General features: G+C 41.8%; 1 protein-coding gene across 1 annotated transcript in view; it reads left to right on the forward strand.

Annotated features, from left to right (window-relative positions):
• Positions 1 to 21,271, forward strand: part of Spag17 (sperm associated antigen 17) — a 226,544-nt gene that overhangs the window by 103,484 nt on the left and 101,789 nt on the right. Inside the window, exons 11-18 of the mRNA XM_057793886.1 lie at positions 3,314 to 3,451; positions 3,542 to 3,655; positions 4,458 to 4,608; positions 8,977 to 9,204; positions 9,278 to 9,496; positions 13,921 to 13,982; positions 14,578 to 14,691; positions 18,044 to 18,198. Coding sequence (XP_057649869.1) covers positions 3,314 to 3,451; positions 3,542 to 3,655; positions 4,458 to 4,608; positions 8,977 to 9,204; positions 9,278 to 9,496; positions 13,921 to 13,982; positions 14,578 to 14,691; positions 18,044 to 18,198 — 1,181 coding nt within the window. The remainder of the gene's footprint in view (positions 1 to 3,313; positions 3,452 to 3,541; positions 3,656 to 4,457; positions 4,609 to 8,976; positions 9,205 to 9,277; positions 9,497 to 13,920; positions 13,983 to 14,577; positions 14,692 to 18,043; positions 18,199 to 21,271) is intronic.

The following is a 21,271-nucleotide window of genomic DNA, read 5'->3' on the forward strand; positions in this document are numbered from 1 at the left end:
TGAGGAAATGAGTCTATTGATATGAAGAAATATTAATGACCAGTGATTGTTAATTCCTATTATTTTGGTGGTGGTGGTAGGTGTGTGTGTGTGTGTGTGTGTGTGTGTGTGTGTGTGTGTTTCCTGTCTTTGGATTTTATTCATGTAAGATTTTCTTCTGTCTTTTTTTTTGTGTGTGTGGTTGTAGTTACCTTCCTTGGGTTGGCATTTTCCTTCTAGTACCTTCTGTAGGAGTGGATATTGTTTAACATTTGACTTTGTCATGAAGTATCTTTGTTTTCTCCATCTATGATAATTTAAAATTCTGCTGGGTATAGTAGTCTGTGCTGGCATCTGTGTTCTCTTATGATTTGCAAGACATCTGTCCAGGCCCTTCTAGCTTTTAGAGTCTCTGTTGAGAAGGTGGGTGTAATTCCAATAGGTCTACCTTTTGTATGTTACTTGGCATTTTTCCCTCGCAGATTTTAACATTCTTTCCTTGTTCTGTATATTTAGTGTTTTGATTATTATGTGTCATGGGGATTTTCTTTTTTGGTCCAATCTATTTGATGTTCTGTATGCTTCTTGTACCTTTATATGTATGCCCTTCTTTAGGTTAGGGAAATTTTCTTCTATGACTTTGTTAAATATATTTTCTGTGTTTTGAGCTGAGATTCTTCTCCTTCTTCTGTTCCTATCATTCTTATGCTTGGTCTTTTCATAGTGTCCTAGGTTTCCTGGATGTTTTGTGTTAGAGGTTTTTTAGATTTAGTAATTTCTTTGACTGATAAATCTATTAATTCTATTGTATCTTCATCTGTAGTTCCTGTTCACTTACACAGATTGTCTAGTTCCAGAATTCTCTCAGTTATGTTTTCATTATTGAATAGTTTCCTTCACCTTTTTTTTTTTGGCTTTCTTTCTTTTTATTTTTTTTATTTTTTTTAAATATTTATTTATCTATCTATTTATTTATTTATTATGTATACAAGATTCTGTCTGTGTGTATGTCTGCAGGTCAGAAGAGGGCACCAGATCTCATTACAGATGGTTGTGAGCCACCATGTGGTTGCCGGGAATTGAACTCAGGACCTTTGGAAGACCAGGCAATGCTCTTAACCACTGAGCCATCTCTCCAGCCCTTTTTTGGCTTTCTTTAAAGGATTTATTGATTTCCTCCAATTTCTTGATTGTCTTTTCCTCAATTTCTTTAAGGGAGTTTTTCATTTCCTCTTTAAGGATGTCTATCATGTTCATGAAGTTGTTTTTAAGGTCATTTTCTTATGCTTCAGCTATGTTGGAATATTCAGAACTTACTGTTGTAGGATAGCTGGGCTCTGGCGGTGCCAAATTGTGCTGGCCGTTGTTGATTCTGTTCTTACTCTGGTTTTTAGGAATCTAGATTTAGGATGATTAGGTCTAGGTCCTGATTTCTGAGTTTGTCTTTGTTGAATAGGTGTTTTGTTCTTTGGCTTCTGTTTCCTCTTTGGTCTTCTAGTCTATGTGACCTGGATTTCTGGTGACCAGTGCAACCTCTGATCTAGTAGGGAGTCTCTCCAAGGTGGGAGTTGGGCTTCTGGTGGTTAGCTTGGTTTTGGGGGCAGCAGTGAGTCTTTGTTCCTCTGACTGGTGTGGCAAGAATCTCCTGGGGTTGGGGCAGGGCCTGACCTCAGGGCTAGCATGGGAGGGACTGGTGGTGTAATTGGTTTTAGGGAACAGACTCTAGGGAGTGGGCTTATAACATTTTCTTAATGAGTGAGTGATGGGGAAGGGCCCAGTTCCATTGTGGGTGATGCCATCCCTAGGCTGGTGGTCCTGGGTTCTATAACAAAACAGGCTGAACAAATCATGATGAACAAGCCAGTAAACAATACCCCTCCATAGCCTCTGCATCAACTCCTGTCTCCAGGTCCCCACCTTGCTTGAGTTCCTGTCCTGACTTCCTTTGATGATAAACTGTGATGTAGAAGCATAGCTAAATAAACCCTTTCCCCCCAAATTTCTTTGGTCTTGGTGTTTTATAACACAAATAGTAACCGTAACTAAGACACTGAGCTGCTAATTCACTGAATGACTCCTCAGGAAATCTCTTCTATCTTCAATGCTATTTAGATGGATGTTGAAACTTCAGGATTTTCCATCTTGTCTTCAAATTTTCTTTCAACTTTCTCAAGTGGAGATTTCTAACTTAACTCTTTGCTGTTCCTTTATTCCATGGGACCTAGTCTGCTGTTCAAGTCTGTTTTAGCATTCACATTTGTAATTTGTAAGTTCACAGTGGCTTATTCTTGTTCTTGGGTCACAGATGTTCCCTCCCTGGCACATACATGACCACACATGACATAAAACATTCCTTTTGAAAAAGAGTTTATTTTTAATTAGGTGCACATGTCTACCACTGGGTAGGTGTGTGTCCTCAGAGGTCAGAAGAGGGTGTCAGATCCTCTGCAGCAGATGTTCCAGGCAATTGTGAGCCACCAGATCTCAGTGCTGTGGAGTGAACTCAGATCCTCTGGAAGGCCAGAATCTGAACCACTGTGTCATCTCTTCATGCCTATACAAGGTTTCCTTTAAAGTCTTTTTCAGAGTCGATCACCTCTGTCACCTCCAGGGCATTTTTCTATGTGTACTGACTCCATTTTCTAGACTGTTAGCATTAATAGTTTCCTTTACCTTGGAAGGTTTTAGTGAGACCAGTGGTTTTATTATGTCAGTGCATTTGAAAAAGCTTGAATCTCTAAATCATCTAAACCTTGCATTCTCATGATTTTATTTGCCAGACTCTCCAATTTCATTAAATCAGTCCAAAATGGTGACTATTCTGTAAGTGCCTACTAAGTTCCAATTAACCAGAAGGATGGCTGATGAGACCTATCTTGTCCCCAGTTAACCAGAAGGATGACTGATGAGCTCTACCTTGCCCCCAGTTAACCAGAAGGATGGCTGATTATCTCTACCTTGCCCCTTGACTGACAGGATCCATATAAATATGTGTTTATGAATAAAGAACTGATATCTTGGGGGGTGGTGAGAAAACCAAACATCGAAGTTGCTACTTCTTATCTTCCAGCAAAAAATCAGTATTACGACTTTTACTAATGTAAAGTCTATTGCTTTCTACTTCTAGCTGGTATTATCTATTTTAATGCAGGTCTTATAATTATATCTGATGCATGGATTGCAAACGTTTTCTCCTTTATTTTTGACATCAGTGGCACAGTGCTGCCATTGCCACTGGTATTTCAATGGACCGTCCTCCTCCTCGCTAAGAGCAATAGGAATGCATCAGCAAAGAACTATTAACCCCTCTATGCTCAACTGTCTTCCTCAATAGGTTGTGGCAACTGAAGAAGACCTCATCCCCCCGAGTCTGGTGGAGCCACCCCACAGAGCAGATGGGTTGGACTACAGAATTGCAGCTCACATCGTGTCCATCCTGCCTTCGCTCTGCCTGTCTGAAAAGGAGAAGAAGGTCAGAATAGGAGTGAGTCAAAGGTTTTGGACTTTGAAAAGCAGTATCATGCATTATCTCATTAAGTCGCTATGACTTTAATTTAAATAGAATCTCCATGAGATATTCCTAACTGAAGGAGAAAGTGAAACCAAAGCAGTGCCCCAAGGCCCTCTCCTGTTGAACTACCACGATGCCCATGCCCACAAGAAGTATGTACTGAAGGTAAGGACTAGGCCACCTCCCCCAACAGCTGATGTGAGGAGGTGTTCTTATGATTCATCAGTTGGGGGATCTCATCGAATGGCTGACCGTATCAACCAATGCTAATGAACTGTAGGTATATAATAGATACCTGCTTACACAGGGGAGGGGATCAGAAAGCAGGAGTTGATGGGAAGAAAGACACCAGCAAAGAGCATTTGCCTGATCTCAGAGGTCGAGTTAACCACTGACATGATTATCACCGCTATGATATTTGCTTGAAAACTTTAAGGTCAGGTGCTGAAGAAATGCTGAAGCAGTTAAGAGTGTGCGATGCTGGTCCAGCAGACCCAGGTTCAGTTCCTAAAACCCTTGCGAAGAAGCTCAGAACCGTGTATAACTCCACCTCCAGGGGTTTTCTTCTGGCCTCCAGTGGCATCTACACGCAGACATACACACATACACATAAATAAAAATGAATCTTGAAAGCCATTATGGCCATTTGATACATATCCAGAGCTTTGAAATCAACAGTGGAGGCCAGGATCTCAGGCGGGATAGATAAGTCCACGAGAAACTTCAGCAGCTTGTCACCAGGAATGAAGGCTCGGTTGTTGGTGTGCTCCAGGAACTTCTGGGAAAGTGAGAACTAGCTTTCTTGACCTTGTCCCAAATACTACATTTGTCGTCCTCGATTACCCATGATTTCCCCTGTTTCCAGATAATGAGGTATCATGTTTAGCCTTCTCCATATGCATAAGGCATTTGACAACTCTCTTTAATGTTTTCTGTCATGCTGCTCTCTCGCTTCTTTTTCTGTAAGGACCAAAAGAATTTTGACCCAGTTCAAATCGAGCAGGAGATGCAGTCCAAACTGCCACTATGGGAATTCCTTCAGTTCCCTCTGCCCCCTCCGTGGAACAGCACCAAGAGACTCGCCACTATCCACGAGCTCATGCATTTCTGTACCAATGGTGAGCACACGGCTTTGTCTTAGACTCAATGTAATTAAGAGTCACATGTCCCCTTTAAATTGTACCCTTATTCTAAAAAAGCATTTTGGTCACCAAAGGGATGAGGTTTGATAAGTTCCAACTTTCTTGCCTTGAACAATGTCACTAGCTATGTGGCAGTTCTGACTGTAGCATTCTGCAATTTGATGTGCTGGGTTTTCTTTCCACTGTATTTCCTTAACCACAGCACTTTCCTGAACTGTCATATCCTACACCCCCACTGGCATCATTAGAGTTGATGGAATCCATCCTACTTACTGGGAGGAACCTGTATGTGTGTGATAAATAGATATAGATATAAAGATAAACAAAAACCTCTCATTCCAAGTTACTCTAGTCCCTTTCCCAGGAAAATAAGAATATAAAGGCCTCATCGTGAAATGAGGCCCTTTACCATTGTAGAAAACCACATAAACACAGTGGTGTTACCTGAGGAAAGGGAAGAGAAAGCCTGAGCAGGAGGTGACTTAGCCCCAACTGATCACTATGAGTCTGGAGTCTCACAGTCTAGTTTCAAGCAACACAAGTCAATTTTGAATTGTAGAATTGTGCTTAGCAGAAACTTGAATTCTTCTTTTTCTTCTTCTTCTCCTTCTCCATTTTCTTCTGCTCCTTCTCCTTTTCCTTCTTTGGTTTGTCTCTTTGTTTCAAGACAGGGTTTCTTTGTGTAATCCTGACTGTCCTGGAACATTCTCTGTAGACCAGGCTGACCTTGAACTCAAAGAGAGCCACCTGCCTCTGCAGGCGTGTGCCACCATCACCAGGAAATATCCTTCTATAAAGCCTGAACCAATAGATTGGACATATTTGTGCTTGTCAATCAGTCTGTCTGTGCTAATAATAAAAGGCATTATATTCCAGTGTAAATGCAATCACTAAATGATTCTGTGTGGTAGATTAGGAAGTCCCCAGGAACCTTGTAACTACACCCCTCCATGAGAAACGAAGAAGGAGAACTCTGCCTAAGTGGGAAACTGGGTTTCTTCTCTCTATTTGACAGAGGATGTGGACATCTGGACCATCATTGTCCGCTAATTCAGTCAAGTAAGGTTAGCCTAGGGCTTTCCGACTAGTTGCAGCATAGCTGGGGTCAGAAAGAAGAGAAGAGATCGTGGGAGGCAGTTTAAATACAGCCTCTCTTGTCAGCGTTCTTTATATAAATTCCACGTTCAGTTCTCTGGACATGTCTTTGCCTCGCAAAGCATTTCGGGAGCTGTCCTCAGAATCAGGAATGTTCCTCCTCCCTCTTCACAATGCAGTGTTTTTCCCAGAACAACCAAACCCCTTCGGTGAGGACTGATATGTGGCAGACTGTGTCCTTCTGTCTCTTTACCTTGAGTCACTCCACAGTTCTTTGTGGGTCAAAGACAAGAAACAGAAGGCCTGGGTCACCTGAATTTGACTGAATTTGACCACCCATCTGGTGGACTGTGAGCTCACACCACCCGGGTGGAAAAGAAAGGAGAAATGGTGTGATGAGGGACAATTAAAAACCCCTGCCCAATGTCACCAAGATGGAATTCAGGATTTATATCCAGAAATTGAATTTCTTTCTCATCATTTTTTAGTACTGATGATAGAACCTAGGATTTAGCTAATGCTAGGCAGTTTCTCTGCCACTGAACTACACTGCCAGTCACAGAAACTGAAATGTAAGGAAAGATAGATTACGGAACCATAAAATCTCCTAACTGCAATGAACTTCAGAATCCACCTAGTGCAAACGTTCTAGGACTGTAAATAATAGCATACATTCATGGTGGAAATTCTAGCCGCTGGATGCTCTCACTGGCACGCTTTCCTTACCAAGCTGAAGGGAGGGCAAATATCAGTTAAAGTTCATGTGCCTTCCCTGAACCATAACTGACCTTAGTCCTGGGGGTAGAGTGATGGATAGACAGCCCTTTGTCAGCGTGCCACTCAAGAGTGAGTAGAGCCAAGCTGACCTCTTCTCATGGGAGGAAGAAGAGCAGGATAAAGGACCGTTACATGAGGCCGGGGGATGAGGAGAGAACATGAAGAGGTGAGTGGGGGAGGTGAACAAGATCAAAACATATTGTTCGCATGTATGAAATTCTCAAAGATTGTTTTAAAGAAAAGGATGTTATAAATCAATATTTCTAATGAATGTAGATATTAAACCCATGAAGAACATATTTTCAAGTCAAATTCAACATCACATCAAAAGTCTTATACACACACACACACACACACACACATAATCCCATCTAGTCTCAGACTACTCTTGGGACTCTGATACAGACTGAAACCTCTTGTCACCCATCCCTTCACTCTGTTCTCATTTTGGCTTTATTATCTAAAAGAATTTTCTCTCACAGTCTTTTCGCATTAACTTCTGATGTCCTCAGTGGATTTCTTTCTTATCATCCCTGCTGTCACATACATGTGTGTAGGGTTTTTTTGTTTGTTTGTTTTTTGTTTCTTTTTTTATTCTGTGGGAGTCTGCCACCCAGTTCCCAAGTAAAGACACAGAGACTTATTCTTACTTACGAATACCCAGCCTAAGCTGGGCTTCTTTCTAGCCAGCTTTTCTAATTTAAATTACCCTCTTTCTTTTCTTCTATATTTTACCTTTGAGCTTTTTACCTGGCTTTATTTTATATATCTTTCCTTCTTATTCCTTGGCTGGGTGGGTGGCTGGCTGGGTGGCTGGCTGGGTGGCTGGCTGGGTGGCTGGCTGGGTGGCTGGCTGGGTGGCTGGCTGGGTGGCTGACCCCTGGTGTCCACTTCTCCTTTTCCTTTTCTCGCTTCCTCCTCCTCTTACTTCTCTCTTCTCTAGATTTCTCCTCCTATTTATTCTCTCTGCATGCCAGCCCCACCTCTCCTTTTTCTTGCCTACCTATTGGCCATTCAGCTCCTTATTAGACCAATCAAGTGTTTTAGATGGGCAAAGTTTTACAGAGTTAAGCAAATGCAGTATAAAAGACTGCAACACATCTTTGCCTCACTGAGTAAATATTCCACAGCATAAATGGATGGGAGACATCTTCAACTAATATTCCATAGCACATGCGTCTGTTTTCAGCCCCTCTAATGGTGTTCTGTGATAGTTACGAGCCTATTTCCTTATTCATTAACCTTCAATGGGTGTCATTACTAACACCCAGTGGGTACTCAAAAATGTATTTATTTATTATTATTATTCTCATTTTTCTGTTTTTGAGATAAATTCCAGACTGGTCATGACAATCCTCCTGCCTCAGCCTCCTAAGTGCTTGGATTATAGGTGTGGACTACAAAGCCTAGATCAAAGAATATTCATTCAGTAACTCTCTTTTATGTCTTTCTTGTGTCTCTTCTGGATCCCTATGTTGTTTTTCCATGCTGTTTTGTTTGTCTCTGTAGGGTGTGGGAGGGGGAGTTGAAGGTGATCTAGGAGGCATTAATCTAGAACAATCTACCTGATTGCTGTTCTCTTGTAATCTTATTGAAGCCTGTTAGTCTCCATCTCTCAAACCTCCATCCTGAACTTTGAAAGTTGAAGAACTGCATGATGTTCTTCTTTGACTCTTAGGCACCTGCAGCAGAGCTGAATGTTGCTGATAGCTTAGTGACTGTATGATGGCCACAGCTGAATAGAGACGACTGAACTCTGATAAACTTGGAAGTGCAAGTACAGAAAGTAGCAGTTCTTACAGGTGTCTTTTTATGACCCTGAATGGGTAGGAAAACCTTCTAAGTATCATAGACATAAGCGACAAATTTCAAAAGCATCTGTGAAGGCAGAAGTCACAAAACAATCCCACACCAGTTTGGAATTATGATTAGTAAAAGGGTTATTTATTTAAGGGGAAAACTTACAGATCACTGTCCTAGACAACAGCCCTCTGAGAAAACAGGAACAGAATCTAGCAGTTAGAAATGGGAGCCAGAAGCAAGAGAGTGAGAGCAGGGCTACCGCTGCTTTTTAAAGCAAAAAGAGACCAATCCCAAGTGGGCTGGTATCTTAAAATCTATTGGCTGAAGGAGCGGAAGAAGCTCCCGCAGCACATCTGTGCTAACTTAAATATATGGTATTTAAACCAATCCAATATCATGGAAAGTTCAGGCAAGTGGATATGGCCACCAAATACTGATCAAGCCATGAAGTTTTTTGGGAGTATCCCTCAGATCTGTTACATCTTAACTATGATTGTCTTAGTGCTCGGGCCTGTTGAAATTTGTTGAAGACTTACAAAGCCTGTATTTTAAGTCAGGTCACACCCATGGCGCCATGAACCATTGGCACCTCTCAGCTGCCCTTGCGTTAATGCTGTATTTTGTACTAATGAAAGCCTTCCTCAAGGCAGGGGGCCTGCTCTCTTGCAGAAGTGCTGAGCTGGAATGAAGTAGAACGAGCCTTCAAGGTGTTTACTTTTGAGAGCCTGAAGCTCTCAGAGGTAGACGAAAGAGGACAACTCAAGCCCGCCGAGGTAGTCAGTCAGACAGATGGTGAGAATTTCAACATCCCGTGGGACAACCCCGCCAGGTTCGCTAAGCAGATAAGGCAACGGTTCATCCACAAGATGAACGTCCAGAAGGTCAAGCCAGTGACAGGTACACTGCATGGAAGGGGAGAGGAGTGGCCATCCTGGTACTGTGTCTAATAGCTGCTCTTCATCCTGACTAGTCACTGAAAACAAAGACAGAACACTATTTGTAGACCAGAATTTGTCAAAGGCTGAGCAAGAGGCTGAGAGATATGCAACTTCCCCGGATCCTGATCAGCCTGCTGCTAACAGTGTAAACCACTCTACTTCGGACACCATGAGACCCTTGGATGCTGATAACAAACAGCTATCAGAGAAGGAGACCAGTGGGTCCATGTGGCCCCAGCCAGAGTCCTTGGGTAAGTGAAAGCCTATGTAGACTCCGTTATGCTTAGACACAAAGAGAGAGAAAAGGGCAAAAGGCCTCATTTAAATGTGAATGCTTCTGTACTTTATCTGAAGGAAAGGATTAGATGTCTAAGTTAATTGGTTAAGTAAACCTACTGAGTGGGATTTGTCAGTCCTTCCTTCCCTGCTCTGCTCATCAAAGCATCCTCTTTGTTCGCTCTTCCCATAGAAAACCCAGCACAATAAACATAATCAAAACTTCCACCGTTAGAACTTCATGACTGCATGGTAAAATTACTCTAAAGTTACTTGTAATGCCCTAACAAAATGCCAAGTATAGATCTTGACAAGAAACCAACACTCAGTGAACACACCTTCCCTTTGGCTCCTATTTTAGCTCAGGACCTTACTTTGATCCCCAGGTAAAACCCTGTAAATGTAACTTTAGGAGGCACAGGATGCACTGAATTAAATCTGCATGAGCATTACCTGATTGATGGTCCCTTTACATCCCCGCACATCATTCTCAGCAGCTCCCTATGACCTGCTGAATGAAGTGTGCTCTCCTTCCCACCCTCTAGTACCACAGTCCTTATCCTAAAATCTCTTTGTCCCTTGTCCCCCCACCATATTATGTGCTGTAGCCAAGAGATGCCGTAACTACTTCCTTCGTGCCCTGCTAGTATGTCTTGCTGCTTTCTGTAATCATTGAATAACCAGTAAGACCTCCACACACCATAGCTCCTTGGAGGTAGCAAGTATGTTTATTTATGAAATCTTAACTTTATCCAGTTGCAGCAAATTTTCACAGGACTAAAATTACACAGGACAAATTCTCAAAGTCTAATCTGAGAGTTTAGCAAAGGAGGCTGCAGTTGCTAAAGATGCGCACAGACAGGAGGCTCTGACATTTTTCTTTATAAGTGTTGGCTGTAGAAAGCAGTCACGCTGTGGCCTCTTCTCTGTGTATGCTGCAGTTCATAATTGTAAGCGGTGTGCTGAAGGTAAGGGTAAGCACTCCCAAAGCACCGGAGTTACACTGGAGTTAACTATGGTCATCTCGACATCTTCCTTATCTGGATGGGGGAAGAAGGAAAGGTCGGAAGTGAGTAGAATTTTGAAGGTGGCCTGCTAACTGTCAGCAGATTAGATATGTGAGGGAGAGAGAAGACAGAGCGAAGTTGGTGCTGTCTGAGGATGGCTCTGCTGTATCCCAAGCGTGGTGCTATGACATGGATCTTCTGTATATCACTGCTTTATAGAAACCTGAACCACTGAGAGAGATGTTATCGCCTCAGTCCAACAGATGAGAAAGTCAGGACAGAGACGTTTAAGTAGTTTATTCAACCACATAGACATAGGAATAGCAGTGCTCTCTACCTCACCTCAGAATAAGGCTTTCGGGGCCCTAGGAATTCCTCAGGATGCTAACTGATAGCTGGGTCATATTTGGAATTTTTGTCATGTTGGTTCTTAGCTATTATCCTGGTTTTGCTGCTTTGTGTTTCTTCCTCTTTCCAACAGTAGGTTTCCTCTATGTCCTAAATATGCCTACCTGGTAGTCTAGCTCACAACAGACTACAGAGAGAGAGAGAGAGAGAGAGAGAGAGAGAGAGAGAGAGAGAGAGAGAGAGGAGTGAGAAGTGAGAAGTGAGAGGAAGGGAGGGAAGGAGGGAGAGGGAACCAGAATAAGTTGACTTTGGCGCTGTTAGGACATCATATACCCTGGATGTACACATAGGATAGAGATCACTTTGTGTTAACATGGAACCAGGGTCAGCTGGGAGAGATGAAAGACAGAGGTGTCCCTTTCACTGTTTTGTCTTTCTGATGGCAGTGGGTTCTTTCCTCAGGCAACGCTTGCCACCTGGTGGTCAAACCACTCGTATGCTGCTGTGGAGTGGACGGCTCTCAGGCTCCCAATCCTCAGGCTGAAATGCTGTTGTAGATAGCATGTTCTGGGGCCCCAGCAGTTTTGAGGGCGGGTCCTCAGCCCTAAGCGTTCCTCCGCAGTGACTACAGGCCTTCACTCAGGAGCCGCTGCATCTGAGCAGACCAGGCAACTGGCCTTGTATCTCCATGACTGTTCCCGTGAGAGAAAAGGAAGTTGTTTGAGCTTTCCACCTTCCCCCCAACTCTAGTTCATACTTCAAAAGCAGCCACTTTAATTCCATTTACACAAAGCAGAAATCATCCCTGTGTTTCCCCGCACAACCGTTTTGGCATCCCACGCATTGATGTCCCTGTTTCTGGACATGAAGGACTGGATATTTGTGCTTTTCCTAACGAAACCCTGGGTTTCCATCTGAGACTGTTTTGAACTTGACAGGGCCCATTGGATATTTATGAAAAACCAGAGAGTTGATAACCGTGAGGCTGTAGGTTTGGATGTGCCCTTTATGCTTGTCGGGTGTTTTTTTAATAAAGTAACTGCTTTGCAGAGGGATCTTGTTATCTCTAAAGTAAAACAGATTAGGAAAGCTGTTTTTCAAAGGGAAGGGAAAGCATCCATTTCCAGATGTGTCAAAAACTACTGAATCACACTGTCAAAGGATTATGTGGTTGAAATAAGGAATCAGAGAGGGAAAACATGGCTTTCATTCTACTCTTAAATAAAGAGTTCAGCTTAGTATTAGAGCACTCTCTCCTTTGACAAAATCATTGGTACATAAGCTTTGGACAGACTTTCAAAAGAGCTGGTTTTGTTCCTGGATCTTTAGACACAGAAGGGAATATCAAACCTCCCAGAAATCTGACAGGCCACAGGATAGAAGAACTTTTATTCTACAGATTTCATATCAGTTGCTTCAGTGACACAGGGGACGTCATGGTCTATTTAGAATTAACAGTAATTCTGTCACCTGTAGCAACCCAGGGCAAGAGGTATCTAGGGTCAAAGTTGTTAGTAACTATGCCCCTGAGAGAGAAGAACATTAACACATCCTCTTTGCAACAGGATGGAAAGGAAAATCTATGCACACACTCAAATTAGCCTTTCATATTGTTTTCCTTCCATATTTCTATTTTCTTTATGATGCTTCCATCAGTTCAATATAGTTCAATATGTGATTGATTCACCCCATTTGATCAAAAAGAAAAACACATTACTGAATCCTCCCCAGATTCCGGGGAGCATAGGGTGCAAAGAGGGCATATTCTTGTTCTTCAGCAACTAAGATTCAAAGCAGAAGGACAGACCAAAAACAAACAGGAACCCTCGCCAGACAATGCTATGACTTCAAATGGAGCTCAGTATGAGCCAGAGACTCTCAGGAAGGTAACCAGAGAGTGAAATAGGGAATAGCTTAGAGTAAACTATGGCGGATGGCAGGAAAGCGAGTGTAGGATTGCCCGCACACAGCTAGTGGGCCAGTGCATCTGAAGTGGGAAGAGCAAGGAGGGGGTGGGCAAAGTGTTGGAAGACTGGGGCTGCAGCAATTGATATGCAGCTTTGTGGCATTTGATTTGCAGTTATTCTCAAGATGGTAAGAAGTCAGCCAGGCTCAGCCATGCAGCAATACCAGAGTTTGTTCTTGCAACACGTACCCTTCTTAAGTATATGCCATTTCTTCAAGGGATGTGAGGGAAATTACAGGAGGGACATCACCAGCTTTCTCTGTTGTGTGTCACTTACTCTGGCCCACTTCGTGATGTGAAAATCAGTGGCAAAGTTCCACCCCTTTCTCATCCACTCAGATGGCCACTGCTCCCTGGCCAACAATGACATCACAGCCCTTCTCATCACATGAGTTTACTCTCATTCATGGGAGAGCTAATGTGCCTCACTCATGTTGGGCCATGGCATGGTGCATTGGAGTCCAAGTGCCCACTCATTTACCCATTTAACTAAGGTCTGTTAAATTCCACCTGTCAGTGTGCACATGCGCATTAAGTAATAAGTTCATGACGAATGGACAGAAAATCTCAGCAGAATGGTAGGACGCTGTCACTCCCTAACAGGTAAGTTCCTAGGTAGGTTTTCCATCCACACACCCCTGCCCTTGCCCTGGTCTGTCAGTCGCCAGGCAAGGCTCACAAAAAAACCTGCTAAGGCTTCGTGGATGGCCACTAGAGTCAGGTAAATGAAAGCAGTGAGCCAATGATTTAGTTTAGCCAGTAAATACTTACAGTTTGTGAAGGCAAAAGTGCACAGCCAGAAGTGAGCAATAGACAGCCTGAAAGAATAGTCGGTGTGATTTAGTGCGGAGCAGATAAGATGTCGGGTTCTTTTCAAAGCGTTTAGGATAAATTCTAGGTAGGCATTGGCTTAGAGTTCTTGACACAAACACCTCTTTGGAGGCACGAAACATGCCTCTCAGGAATCACCTTTTCAGCACAGAGACATAGATCATACTGGCAACAAAAAGACCCAGTACTGACCAAAGGCAAGAACAAAGCCCGAACACAACTGGATGTTGGTGTCTTTGATTTACAGAGCAGCCCATGGACAATGAGATCAAAGATGAAGCAGCCACAAAGGATGGCTCTCTTGAAAAGGTAAGGAATTACCTTCCTGAACGTGTAGATGACAGGCAAGATGATCTGAGAAGACCCCCTGACCAAACTGAGGAGAGACAGAGAGAGACTTAAAAGGCAAATGTTGCTGGTGTGAGGGAGAGGGCTTGTTCAGATGTCCCATACCCCCTCCCACCTGGAGTGAAAGGGTTAACTTTCCTGGCCTCACTGACTTAAGCAGAACTTCCCCACTCCCTGGCCCTCTCTAGACTGTGCGGCTTGGCTTCCTCACAAACACCTGCTGACCATACAGCCCACGTAGAACTAACTCTGTCTTGAAGTGAGTTCAGACAGCCTGCCTATAATTGCTAACAGAACTCCGAAGAGTATAACCTAACAATAAAAATATTTAGGCTATGTTGCACATTTAAAAAAAAAAAAAAAAGAGTCAAAGGCGTACTTCTTTCTGGCAGCGGCCCTCCTAAAATGTTGCCATATGGATCTATACATATGCAGATTCCCACAATTAAATGGGCCGCATTGGGGGTGAGTCCGCAGAGTCTAACAGGGCTCCATTTGGACGCGCACAAATTAGAGCTGAAATTGTGTTCCAGTGGATTTTTTTTTCTTTTTTAAGAAACCCAAGAAGATGGTGGTGGAAGCTAATCTAGAGGACATAAAGAAAACGCAGCAGCGCAGCTTAACGGACTGGAGCTTTACTGAGCATTTTCAGCCGAAAGTCTTGCTTCAGGTATTTATGGGCTGTGATTCTCCAGGAGACGCGTGCGCACGAGCAGATAGGTCTGGAGAGCTGGGCTATAACTGTGAACAGTTCACTTCTGGGTCATTCTCCCGGAGAGAGCTCAAATCCGGATTCCCATTGACTTCAGCCATAAAATAAGTTTGTTCCCACACTGAGCCGTGCAACCCAGGAAATCCCCCAAAGGGCTGAGATCCTTTCAAAGAAGAACTGTTTCCATTAAGACAGCTTTGAGTGTTTTCTAGAGAAAAGCTGGGCTTTACCAGGAAGCGACACCATCTTCCCCCATGGTGTCTTTCCATTCTCTTTAGACGTGGTTATGTCTTGCGGTGTTTTTTGTTTGGATGAGCGGGTCAGTGATGACTGGCAGTTACTGCAATAAGTGCTCTATGTGAGGCCCCAGCGGTTGTGTGTGAGTATATTCTCAGAATAAGCCTATGACATAGAAACTGTTCAATCATAGAAACTGAGGCACCTTGACCAAAAGTTTGACGCCAGTTGAGAAACAGGAAGAAAAAAGCCAAGAAAATTTGCACCCATCCCAAAACACACTTTTAACTGCTGTGGAGAATAGTGAGACACCCAGAAATGAACACATGCTGGTTTTAGATTTTATGAAACCTGTATTCTGTATGATTTGTCTTTCTAATTTGAATCTCATTTTGATCAGATTTACATCCCACATATTTTTAAAGCCAGGAGAATCTACTGAGCCATGTTATGAAAAGAATAGCAATTTCCCAACCCTCTCAATGGTAAAGAAAAATGGTTCTCCCCGGAAAAGAGTACTTCAGCAGAAACAAAGACAGTCACGTGGTACTCTGCATGGAGCTATCTGGGCCAGACACACCGGGTTTCAAAGGCTTGGCAAGAAATAATGATATATCTCGTTCATAATATTTATATCTACTACATGTTGAAATGATAACATTTTTATGTATTGAGTGAAACAAAATATACCATTGTCATTGCTTTTACCTGCCTCACCTTTTAAAATGGAGCAACTATAAAATTTAGAATTATATACATGGGCCACATTTGTGACTTGTGTTTGTGATTTAGACATTTACATAATTTCTGGTTTCTCTTGAGCGTGCTTCTCCTTGCCTAGTGGCTAGGGTCCCGTGTTCTTGAACCCCTTGTCTCACCTTCTGTGGACTGCCACCCTCTTTTCTGCTGCAGTAGGGGACAGATAGTAGCCTGATAGAAGGTGGCTCACCTTCTGCAAGGGTACAAGGTCACCTGTAAGATCTAACTACATCAGTTTTAACTGACCACCATCCTTACCTCCTATTGAAACATCCTTTGAAGTATCAGACTGCTTTGGTTCTCACTCCCATCCATTCCCTGTAATTCAAATATTTCATCCACTTGAACAGAACTCAGAGTGACCTGTAGCAACCTTAATCCAATTGCGGAAGAGAATTTGGTCCATCAAGTTCATTTGTGTGTTCCTGGAACAGTGCCTGGCCCTTATTCTCATCTTTTGCCAATTGTTTTTTGCTGCAGTGGTCGTAGTTAGTTGTGGTACCCCCAGGCCCTTGCTTCTGTTAGGTAAACACCCCCACACTGAGTTAGAGCAGCGTCCCGGAGCTCATGCTCCTGAACAACATGAGACAATAATATTAACATGTAAACAGTAGACACCAGTTCACAGAAAAGGAAAAGTAATGGTTACACTTTCCAAATTCTGAAAGTCAATCACAGCTCTGGTAATCTTGCCCAATGGTCAGAGCAAGGATGCTCACTGTAAACAAACCTTTGTCTCTTGGGTTTATCATCTCAGAGGAATTTGCCTTTGAAGGACAGTAGGTGAGAAATGGTTAGTGTCTCAGAAATCAGACGTAAACGTTATCAGGGCACTCCATCAAGACCTGCATACAGGGGACTAGACTGGGAGAGAAACATTATTTTGCATCTATTATCAGTATAGAAATGAAGGCAAACCTGAAGCAATTCTTTCTTGACCTGCTAGCGATTCCTTGAGATTATCTCACGGCAGAGCACACAGAACTGCCTACAGTAGATTGGTATTGAAAACACAAACAAAAGCCCGCTGCTGTCTACTTCCTTTTCCTGTACCTAATTTCCTATGGTTGACTGACATTGAGAAGGAAGCTGGACAAAGCCGCTACGCCTTGGTGCCCTCTGCTGGTGGCTGCCACTGTAGAGCAGGCTGAGGGTGTTATATTTTAAAGCAAGGCGGAAGTGGGGGGGGCACTTATGAGAAAGACCAACCACCTGTTTCACTACTACGTAGTCATACACAGAGGGCACGCTGTGAGGAAGAGAGAAATCGGAGCTGGAAGACAGATGTCTTGAACTCTGGCACCAGAACCTACAAACCTACAAAATTTGTTCTTGGCAAATCCCTTATTGTGCTGGCAAATAAGACCTGATATTTAGAAACAGGAAAAAAAAAATGTTAGCTATTGTCTTAGCCTGCCAAAACAAATACTTCAGGCTGGGTAGCTGAAATAATACAAGAGTATCATCTCAGAGCTTAAGAAGTAGGAGAACAAACTCCAGGCGCTAGTGTGATGGTTCCTGATGAGGGCTTTCTTCCTGGCTTCCATATAATGCTACCCTGCTGAGTTATCCATGGCAGAGAGAAAGCAAGCTCTAATGTCTTAGATAATAAGACACAAATCCTATCATGGGAACCCCACCCTTAAAACATTCCCAAAGACCTCCAAATATTATCACACTAGGGGTGAGGCTGTCAGGTTGTGAACTTGGAGCAGGTCAAGCACAGCCTAACATACGATGCCCTTTTTATTTGTAATATTTAATGATGCTAAAAATGAATTGATCTATATGGAGGCAAAAGAAAAAGCAACTATTAGATACGACTGACTGATTAGCCGGGCAGTGCCTTCAATCTGCGCACTCAGGAGTCTGAGACAAGAGGATCTCTAAGTTCAAGGCCAGCCTGGTCAAAAGAGTGAGTTCCAGGAAAACCAGGGCTACACAGAGAAACCATTTCTCAAAAAAATAAAATAAAATAATAATAATAATAATAACAATAATAAAATCAAAAAGCCCTGCGAGGGCAGAAAACTGACTTGATTACCATCTACCAACACTCGTGGAGAGCACTTAGGAAGTATCTCCACCTGAGAACCTACTGTTTGTTTTTCTATAGAGTTATTGAACAGCTCACAAAATGTACTGTATTTTATGATCTTATTTTCTAGTAGTTAGGAAGGAATCCACTGGAAACTCAAAGTTGGCCAGTGATGTAGAAATAAGAAGGAGGATGGAGGGACAGACATGTTGCTATAGCGGAGAACTCTTCTCCTGGGAATAAAACAACTGAACAGTGTAATTATTTCATCTTCAGGTCCTTCAGGAAGCCCATCAGCAGTATCGATGTGTTGACTCCTATTACCACACGCAGGACAATTCTTTGCTTCTGGTTTTTCATAACCCAATGAATATACAGCGTCTGCATTGTGAATATTGGAATATTGCTCTTCACTCTAATGTTGGATTCAGGTGACTTAGATAATTTTATTAAACAGTGGCTGAGGTAGCCTCTTAGGTTTTGGTTCCTTACTCTGACCTTTGTGATTCAACTATATGTGTGTGTGTGTGTGTGTGTATGTTCAAGATATATATATATATATATATTCAATGTAACTTCTTAAATTAACGTGTACTGTGTGCTATGCACTGTATTATGTATTGATACTGTACTGTCAAGAGTGAATGTCTCTCTTGACCTCATGGAATCTAATAGAGATGCTATTAAAGTATTTTCTATCTATTTCATCTGTAGCAAGACTGAATCTGAGACATTAAGATAACAACTACAAAACAATTGATTTTTCTTAACTCTACTGGGTCTGGAAAAGTTTCAATCCTAGGACAACGAAGAACTAGCGAAATAAGTCTTCAAATTCCCAGAAAATTAAGACCTAAGAGCCACTGGTTCTTTTCCATTCTCAGTAGCTTTCTGTTTGTTTGCTTTATTTCGGTTTTTCATTTGTTTGTTCTCATAGACTCTGACTTTCCTTAGTAATAGCCAGAGCACCTTGTTATCTCTTGTTATCTTGTAGTATTTAGTGTGTACTTAGCACTTACTGTATGTATAACAATGATAAAATTCTAAGAAAAACAAAGACAAAAGAAATGGACCCGAGGAACAAATGGGGGAACAGAATGCCGTAAACACTTGCATTTGAAGGTTATAAGATGATATAATTCAGGTGCGTAGTAGGTGTATTTAAAATATTAATCTGTATTGTTGTTCCTTGTTTTCCATTGCCAATATTTATATTTCATTTCTTTCTTTCCTGGCATCACTTGCTTACTACACTTCCAGTGCCAATCTGAAAGTATTCCCTCCAGTGCAACTCTGAGAGCATTCCCTCCAGTGTAACTCTGAGAGCATTCCCTCCAGTGCAACTCTGAGAGCATTCCCTCCAGTGCAACTCTGAGAGCATTCCCTCCAGTGTAACTCTGAGAGCATTCCCTCCAGTGCAACTCTGAGAGCATTCCCTCCAGTGTAACTCTGAGGCATTCCCTTCAATGCAACTCTGAGAGCATTCCTTCCAGTGTAACCCTGAAAACATTCCCTCCAGTGCACCTCTGAGAGCATTCCCTCCAGGGCAACTCTGAGAGAATGCCCTCCAGTGTAACCCTGAAAACATTCCCTCCAGTGCAAATCTGAACGTATTCCCTCCAGTGCAACTCTGAGAGCATTCCCTCCAGTGCAACTCTGAGAGCATTCCCTCCAGTGCAACTCTGAAAGAACATTCTCATAAGGCTACATGTGATGAAGGAAATATTTTAAGGATTCAGTGCATAACAATTTTATAAATATCCCTTATCAGGATAAAAATATTATCCCTATTACAATGCAGATATCCATATTTTTCCTTTAATTGGTGATACAGCTGAGTCATACCAGCAGCTATTCTGTGGTAGAGGTACCCATATCTACACAGGACTCTGGACACTGTGTCTCTTTGCTTTGCTAATGTCCTGCCTAGGCAGTTATAGCTTTGAAGTGAGTGAGACTTGACTCCTTTCCCTTTAAGTTTTATTATTTTGTTTTGATATACAGGTTATAGAACTCTTAATAAGGGCGCTGAGGGATATTTTCCAAGTTTATTTCCACTTTTTATTTTTTGAAAGAGTTTGTGGAAGGTTGAGATGTATTTTTCTTTGATGGTTGGTGCAACTTGAAGATAAAGACAGCTACAGCCAAAGAGACATTTAAGTACTGACCCAAAGTCTGTCATAGTCACTAGACCCTGAAGATTTTCTATTTCATTTTTATTATTTTTAAATTAGACTTGAAAAGTCAGGCATGGTGTCATTATGCATATAATCCCAACTCTTGAGAGGTTGAGTCAGGAGAATTGTCTTGAGTTCCTGGGAAGCCTGGCCTATCTATCAAGACCTTGTCTCAAAAAGTTAAAAGACAAATGCATTAATAATAACTATACTTACAAAAATAACTAATAGTCAAATTATATAGAAATATGTAGTGACATCAATATTATAGATGTGGATAATGGAGAAGAAATTTTTAATATGTGATCATAGTAAGGCTTTTGTCAGCTTGAAATACACTGCTACACAAGAAGGGTGTTTTGAGTGTGAGTGAACTTTGTATTAACCAGAAAACAAAACTTATCTAAAAACACACAAAAAAAAGGTGAGCAGTTATGAAAGCAGAACAGTTCAAAAATTCATGGCAACATAAATGAAGAACTGCTGAGAAAATGCATAAAATAACAATAGTTAATCTTTGCATGTCAATACTAAATATAAAGGGATCAGATTATCCATTAAGAGACATGGAGTGGATGGATAGGTGATAAAAGATCACCATTTGTTGCTATAAACATCCCACTTTACACTTGAGGGCACACAGAGACTTAATGTGAAGGGACAGAAACATATACTCCATGAAAATGGAATAGAAGGCATAAGATATGTTTATATCTTTATTAGACAATATAGTCATTAAGTGAAAAACTTAAGAGATGAACAACTTCAACTCTATTTCGTCTTAACACTGGAAATGCTAACCAGAGCAAACAGGCAAAGGAGAGAAACCAAAGACACCCAAGCTAGACAGGAAAAAGTATATTATTCTGTTTACAAATGACATAATCTTATAAATAAAAAACCTTAAATGCAAATACATAAACATGTACACAGTGCACACATATACGCACATACACCACACACACACACACACACACCACACCTGCTTTTAGAGCTACTAATGAATTTAGAGACATTTTAGGATATAAACTACATAGAAGTTAGTTGTGTTTTGATCCACTGGCAAAGAGGACCTAGGAAAGAATATAAGAAAGAATCTATTTTAAATAACATCAATAAGAATAAATTAAATATAAATAAGGAGTGAAATATCTATACACCAAAACTATAAAATCCACATGAGTGGAAAGACATTGTGTGGTCCTGGGTTGGAAGAATTAGTTGTCAAAATGTCCATACTACCCTAAGTGATTTACAGATTTATTTTAGTCCTATAGAAATTCTAATGTTGGGGCTTGAGAGAGAGCACAGTTGTGAAGAGCCCTAG

Source organism: Chionomys nivalis, chromosome 18 (genome assembly GCF_950005125.1).
Source record: "Chionomys nivalis chromosome 18, mChiNiv1.1, whole genome shotgun sequence".
In the NCBI taxonomy this organism is placed as follows: Eukaryota; Metazoa; Chordata; class Mammalia; order Rodentia; family Cricetidae; genus Chionomys; species Chionomys nivalis.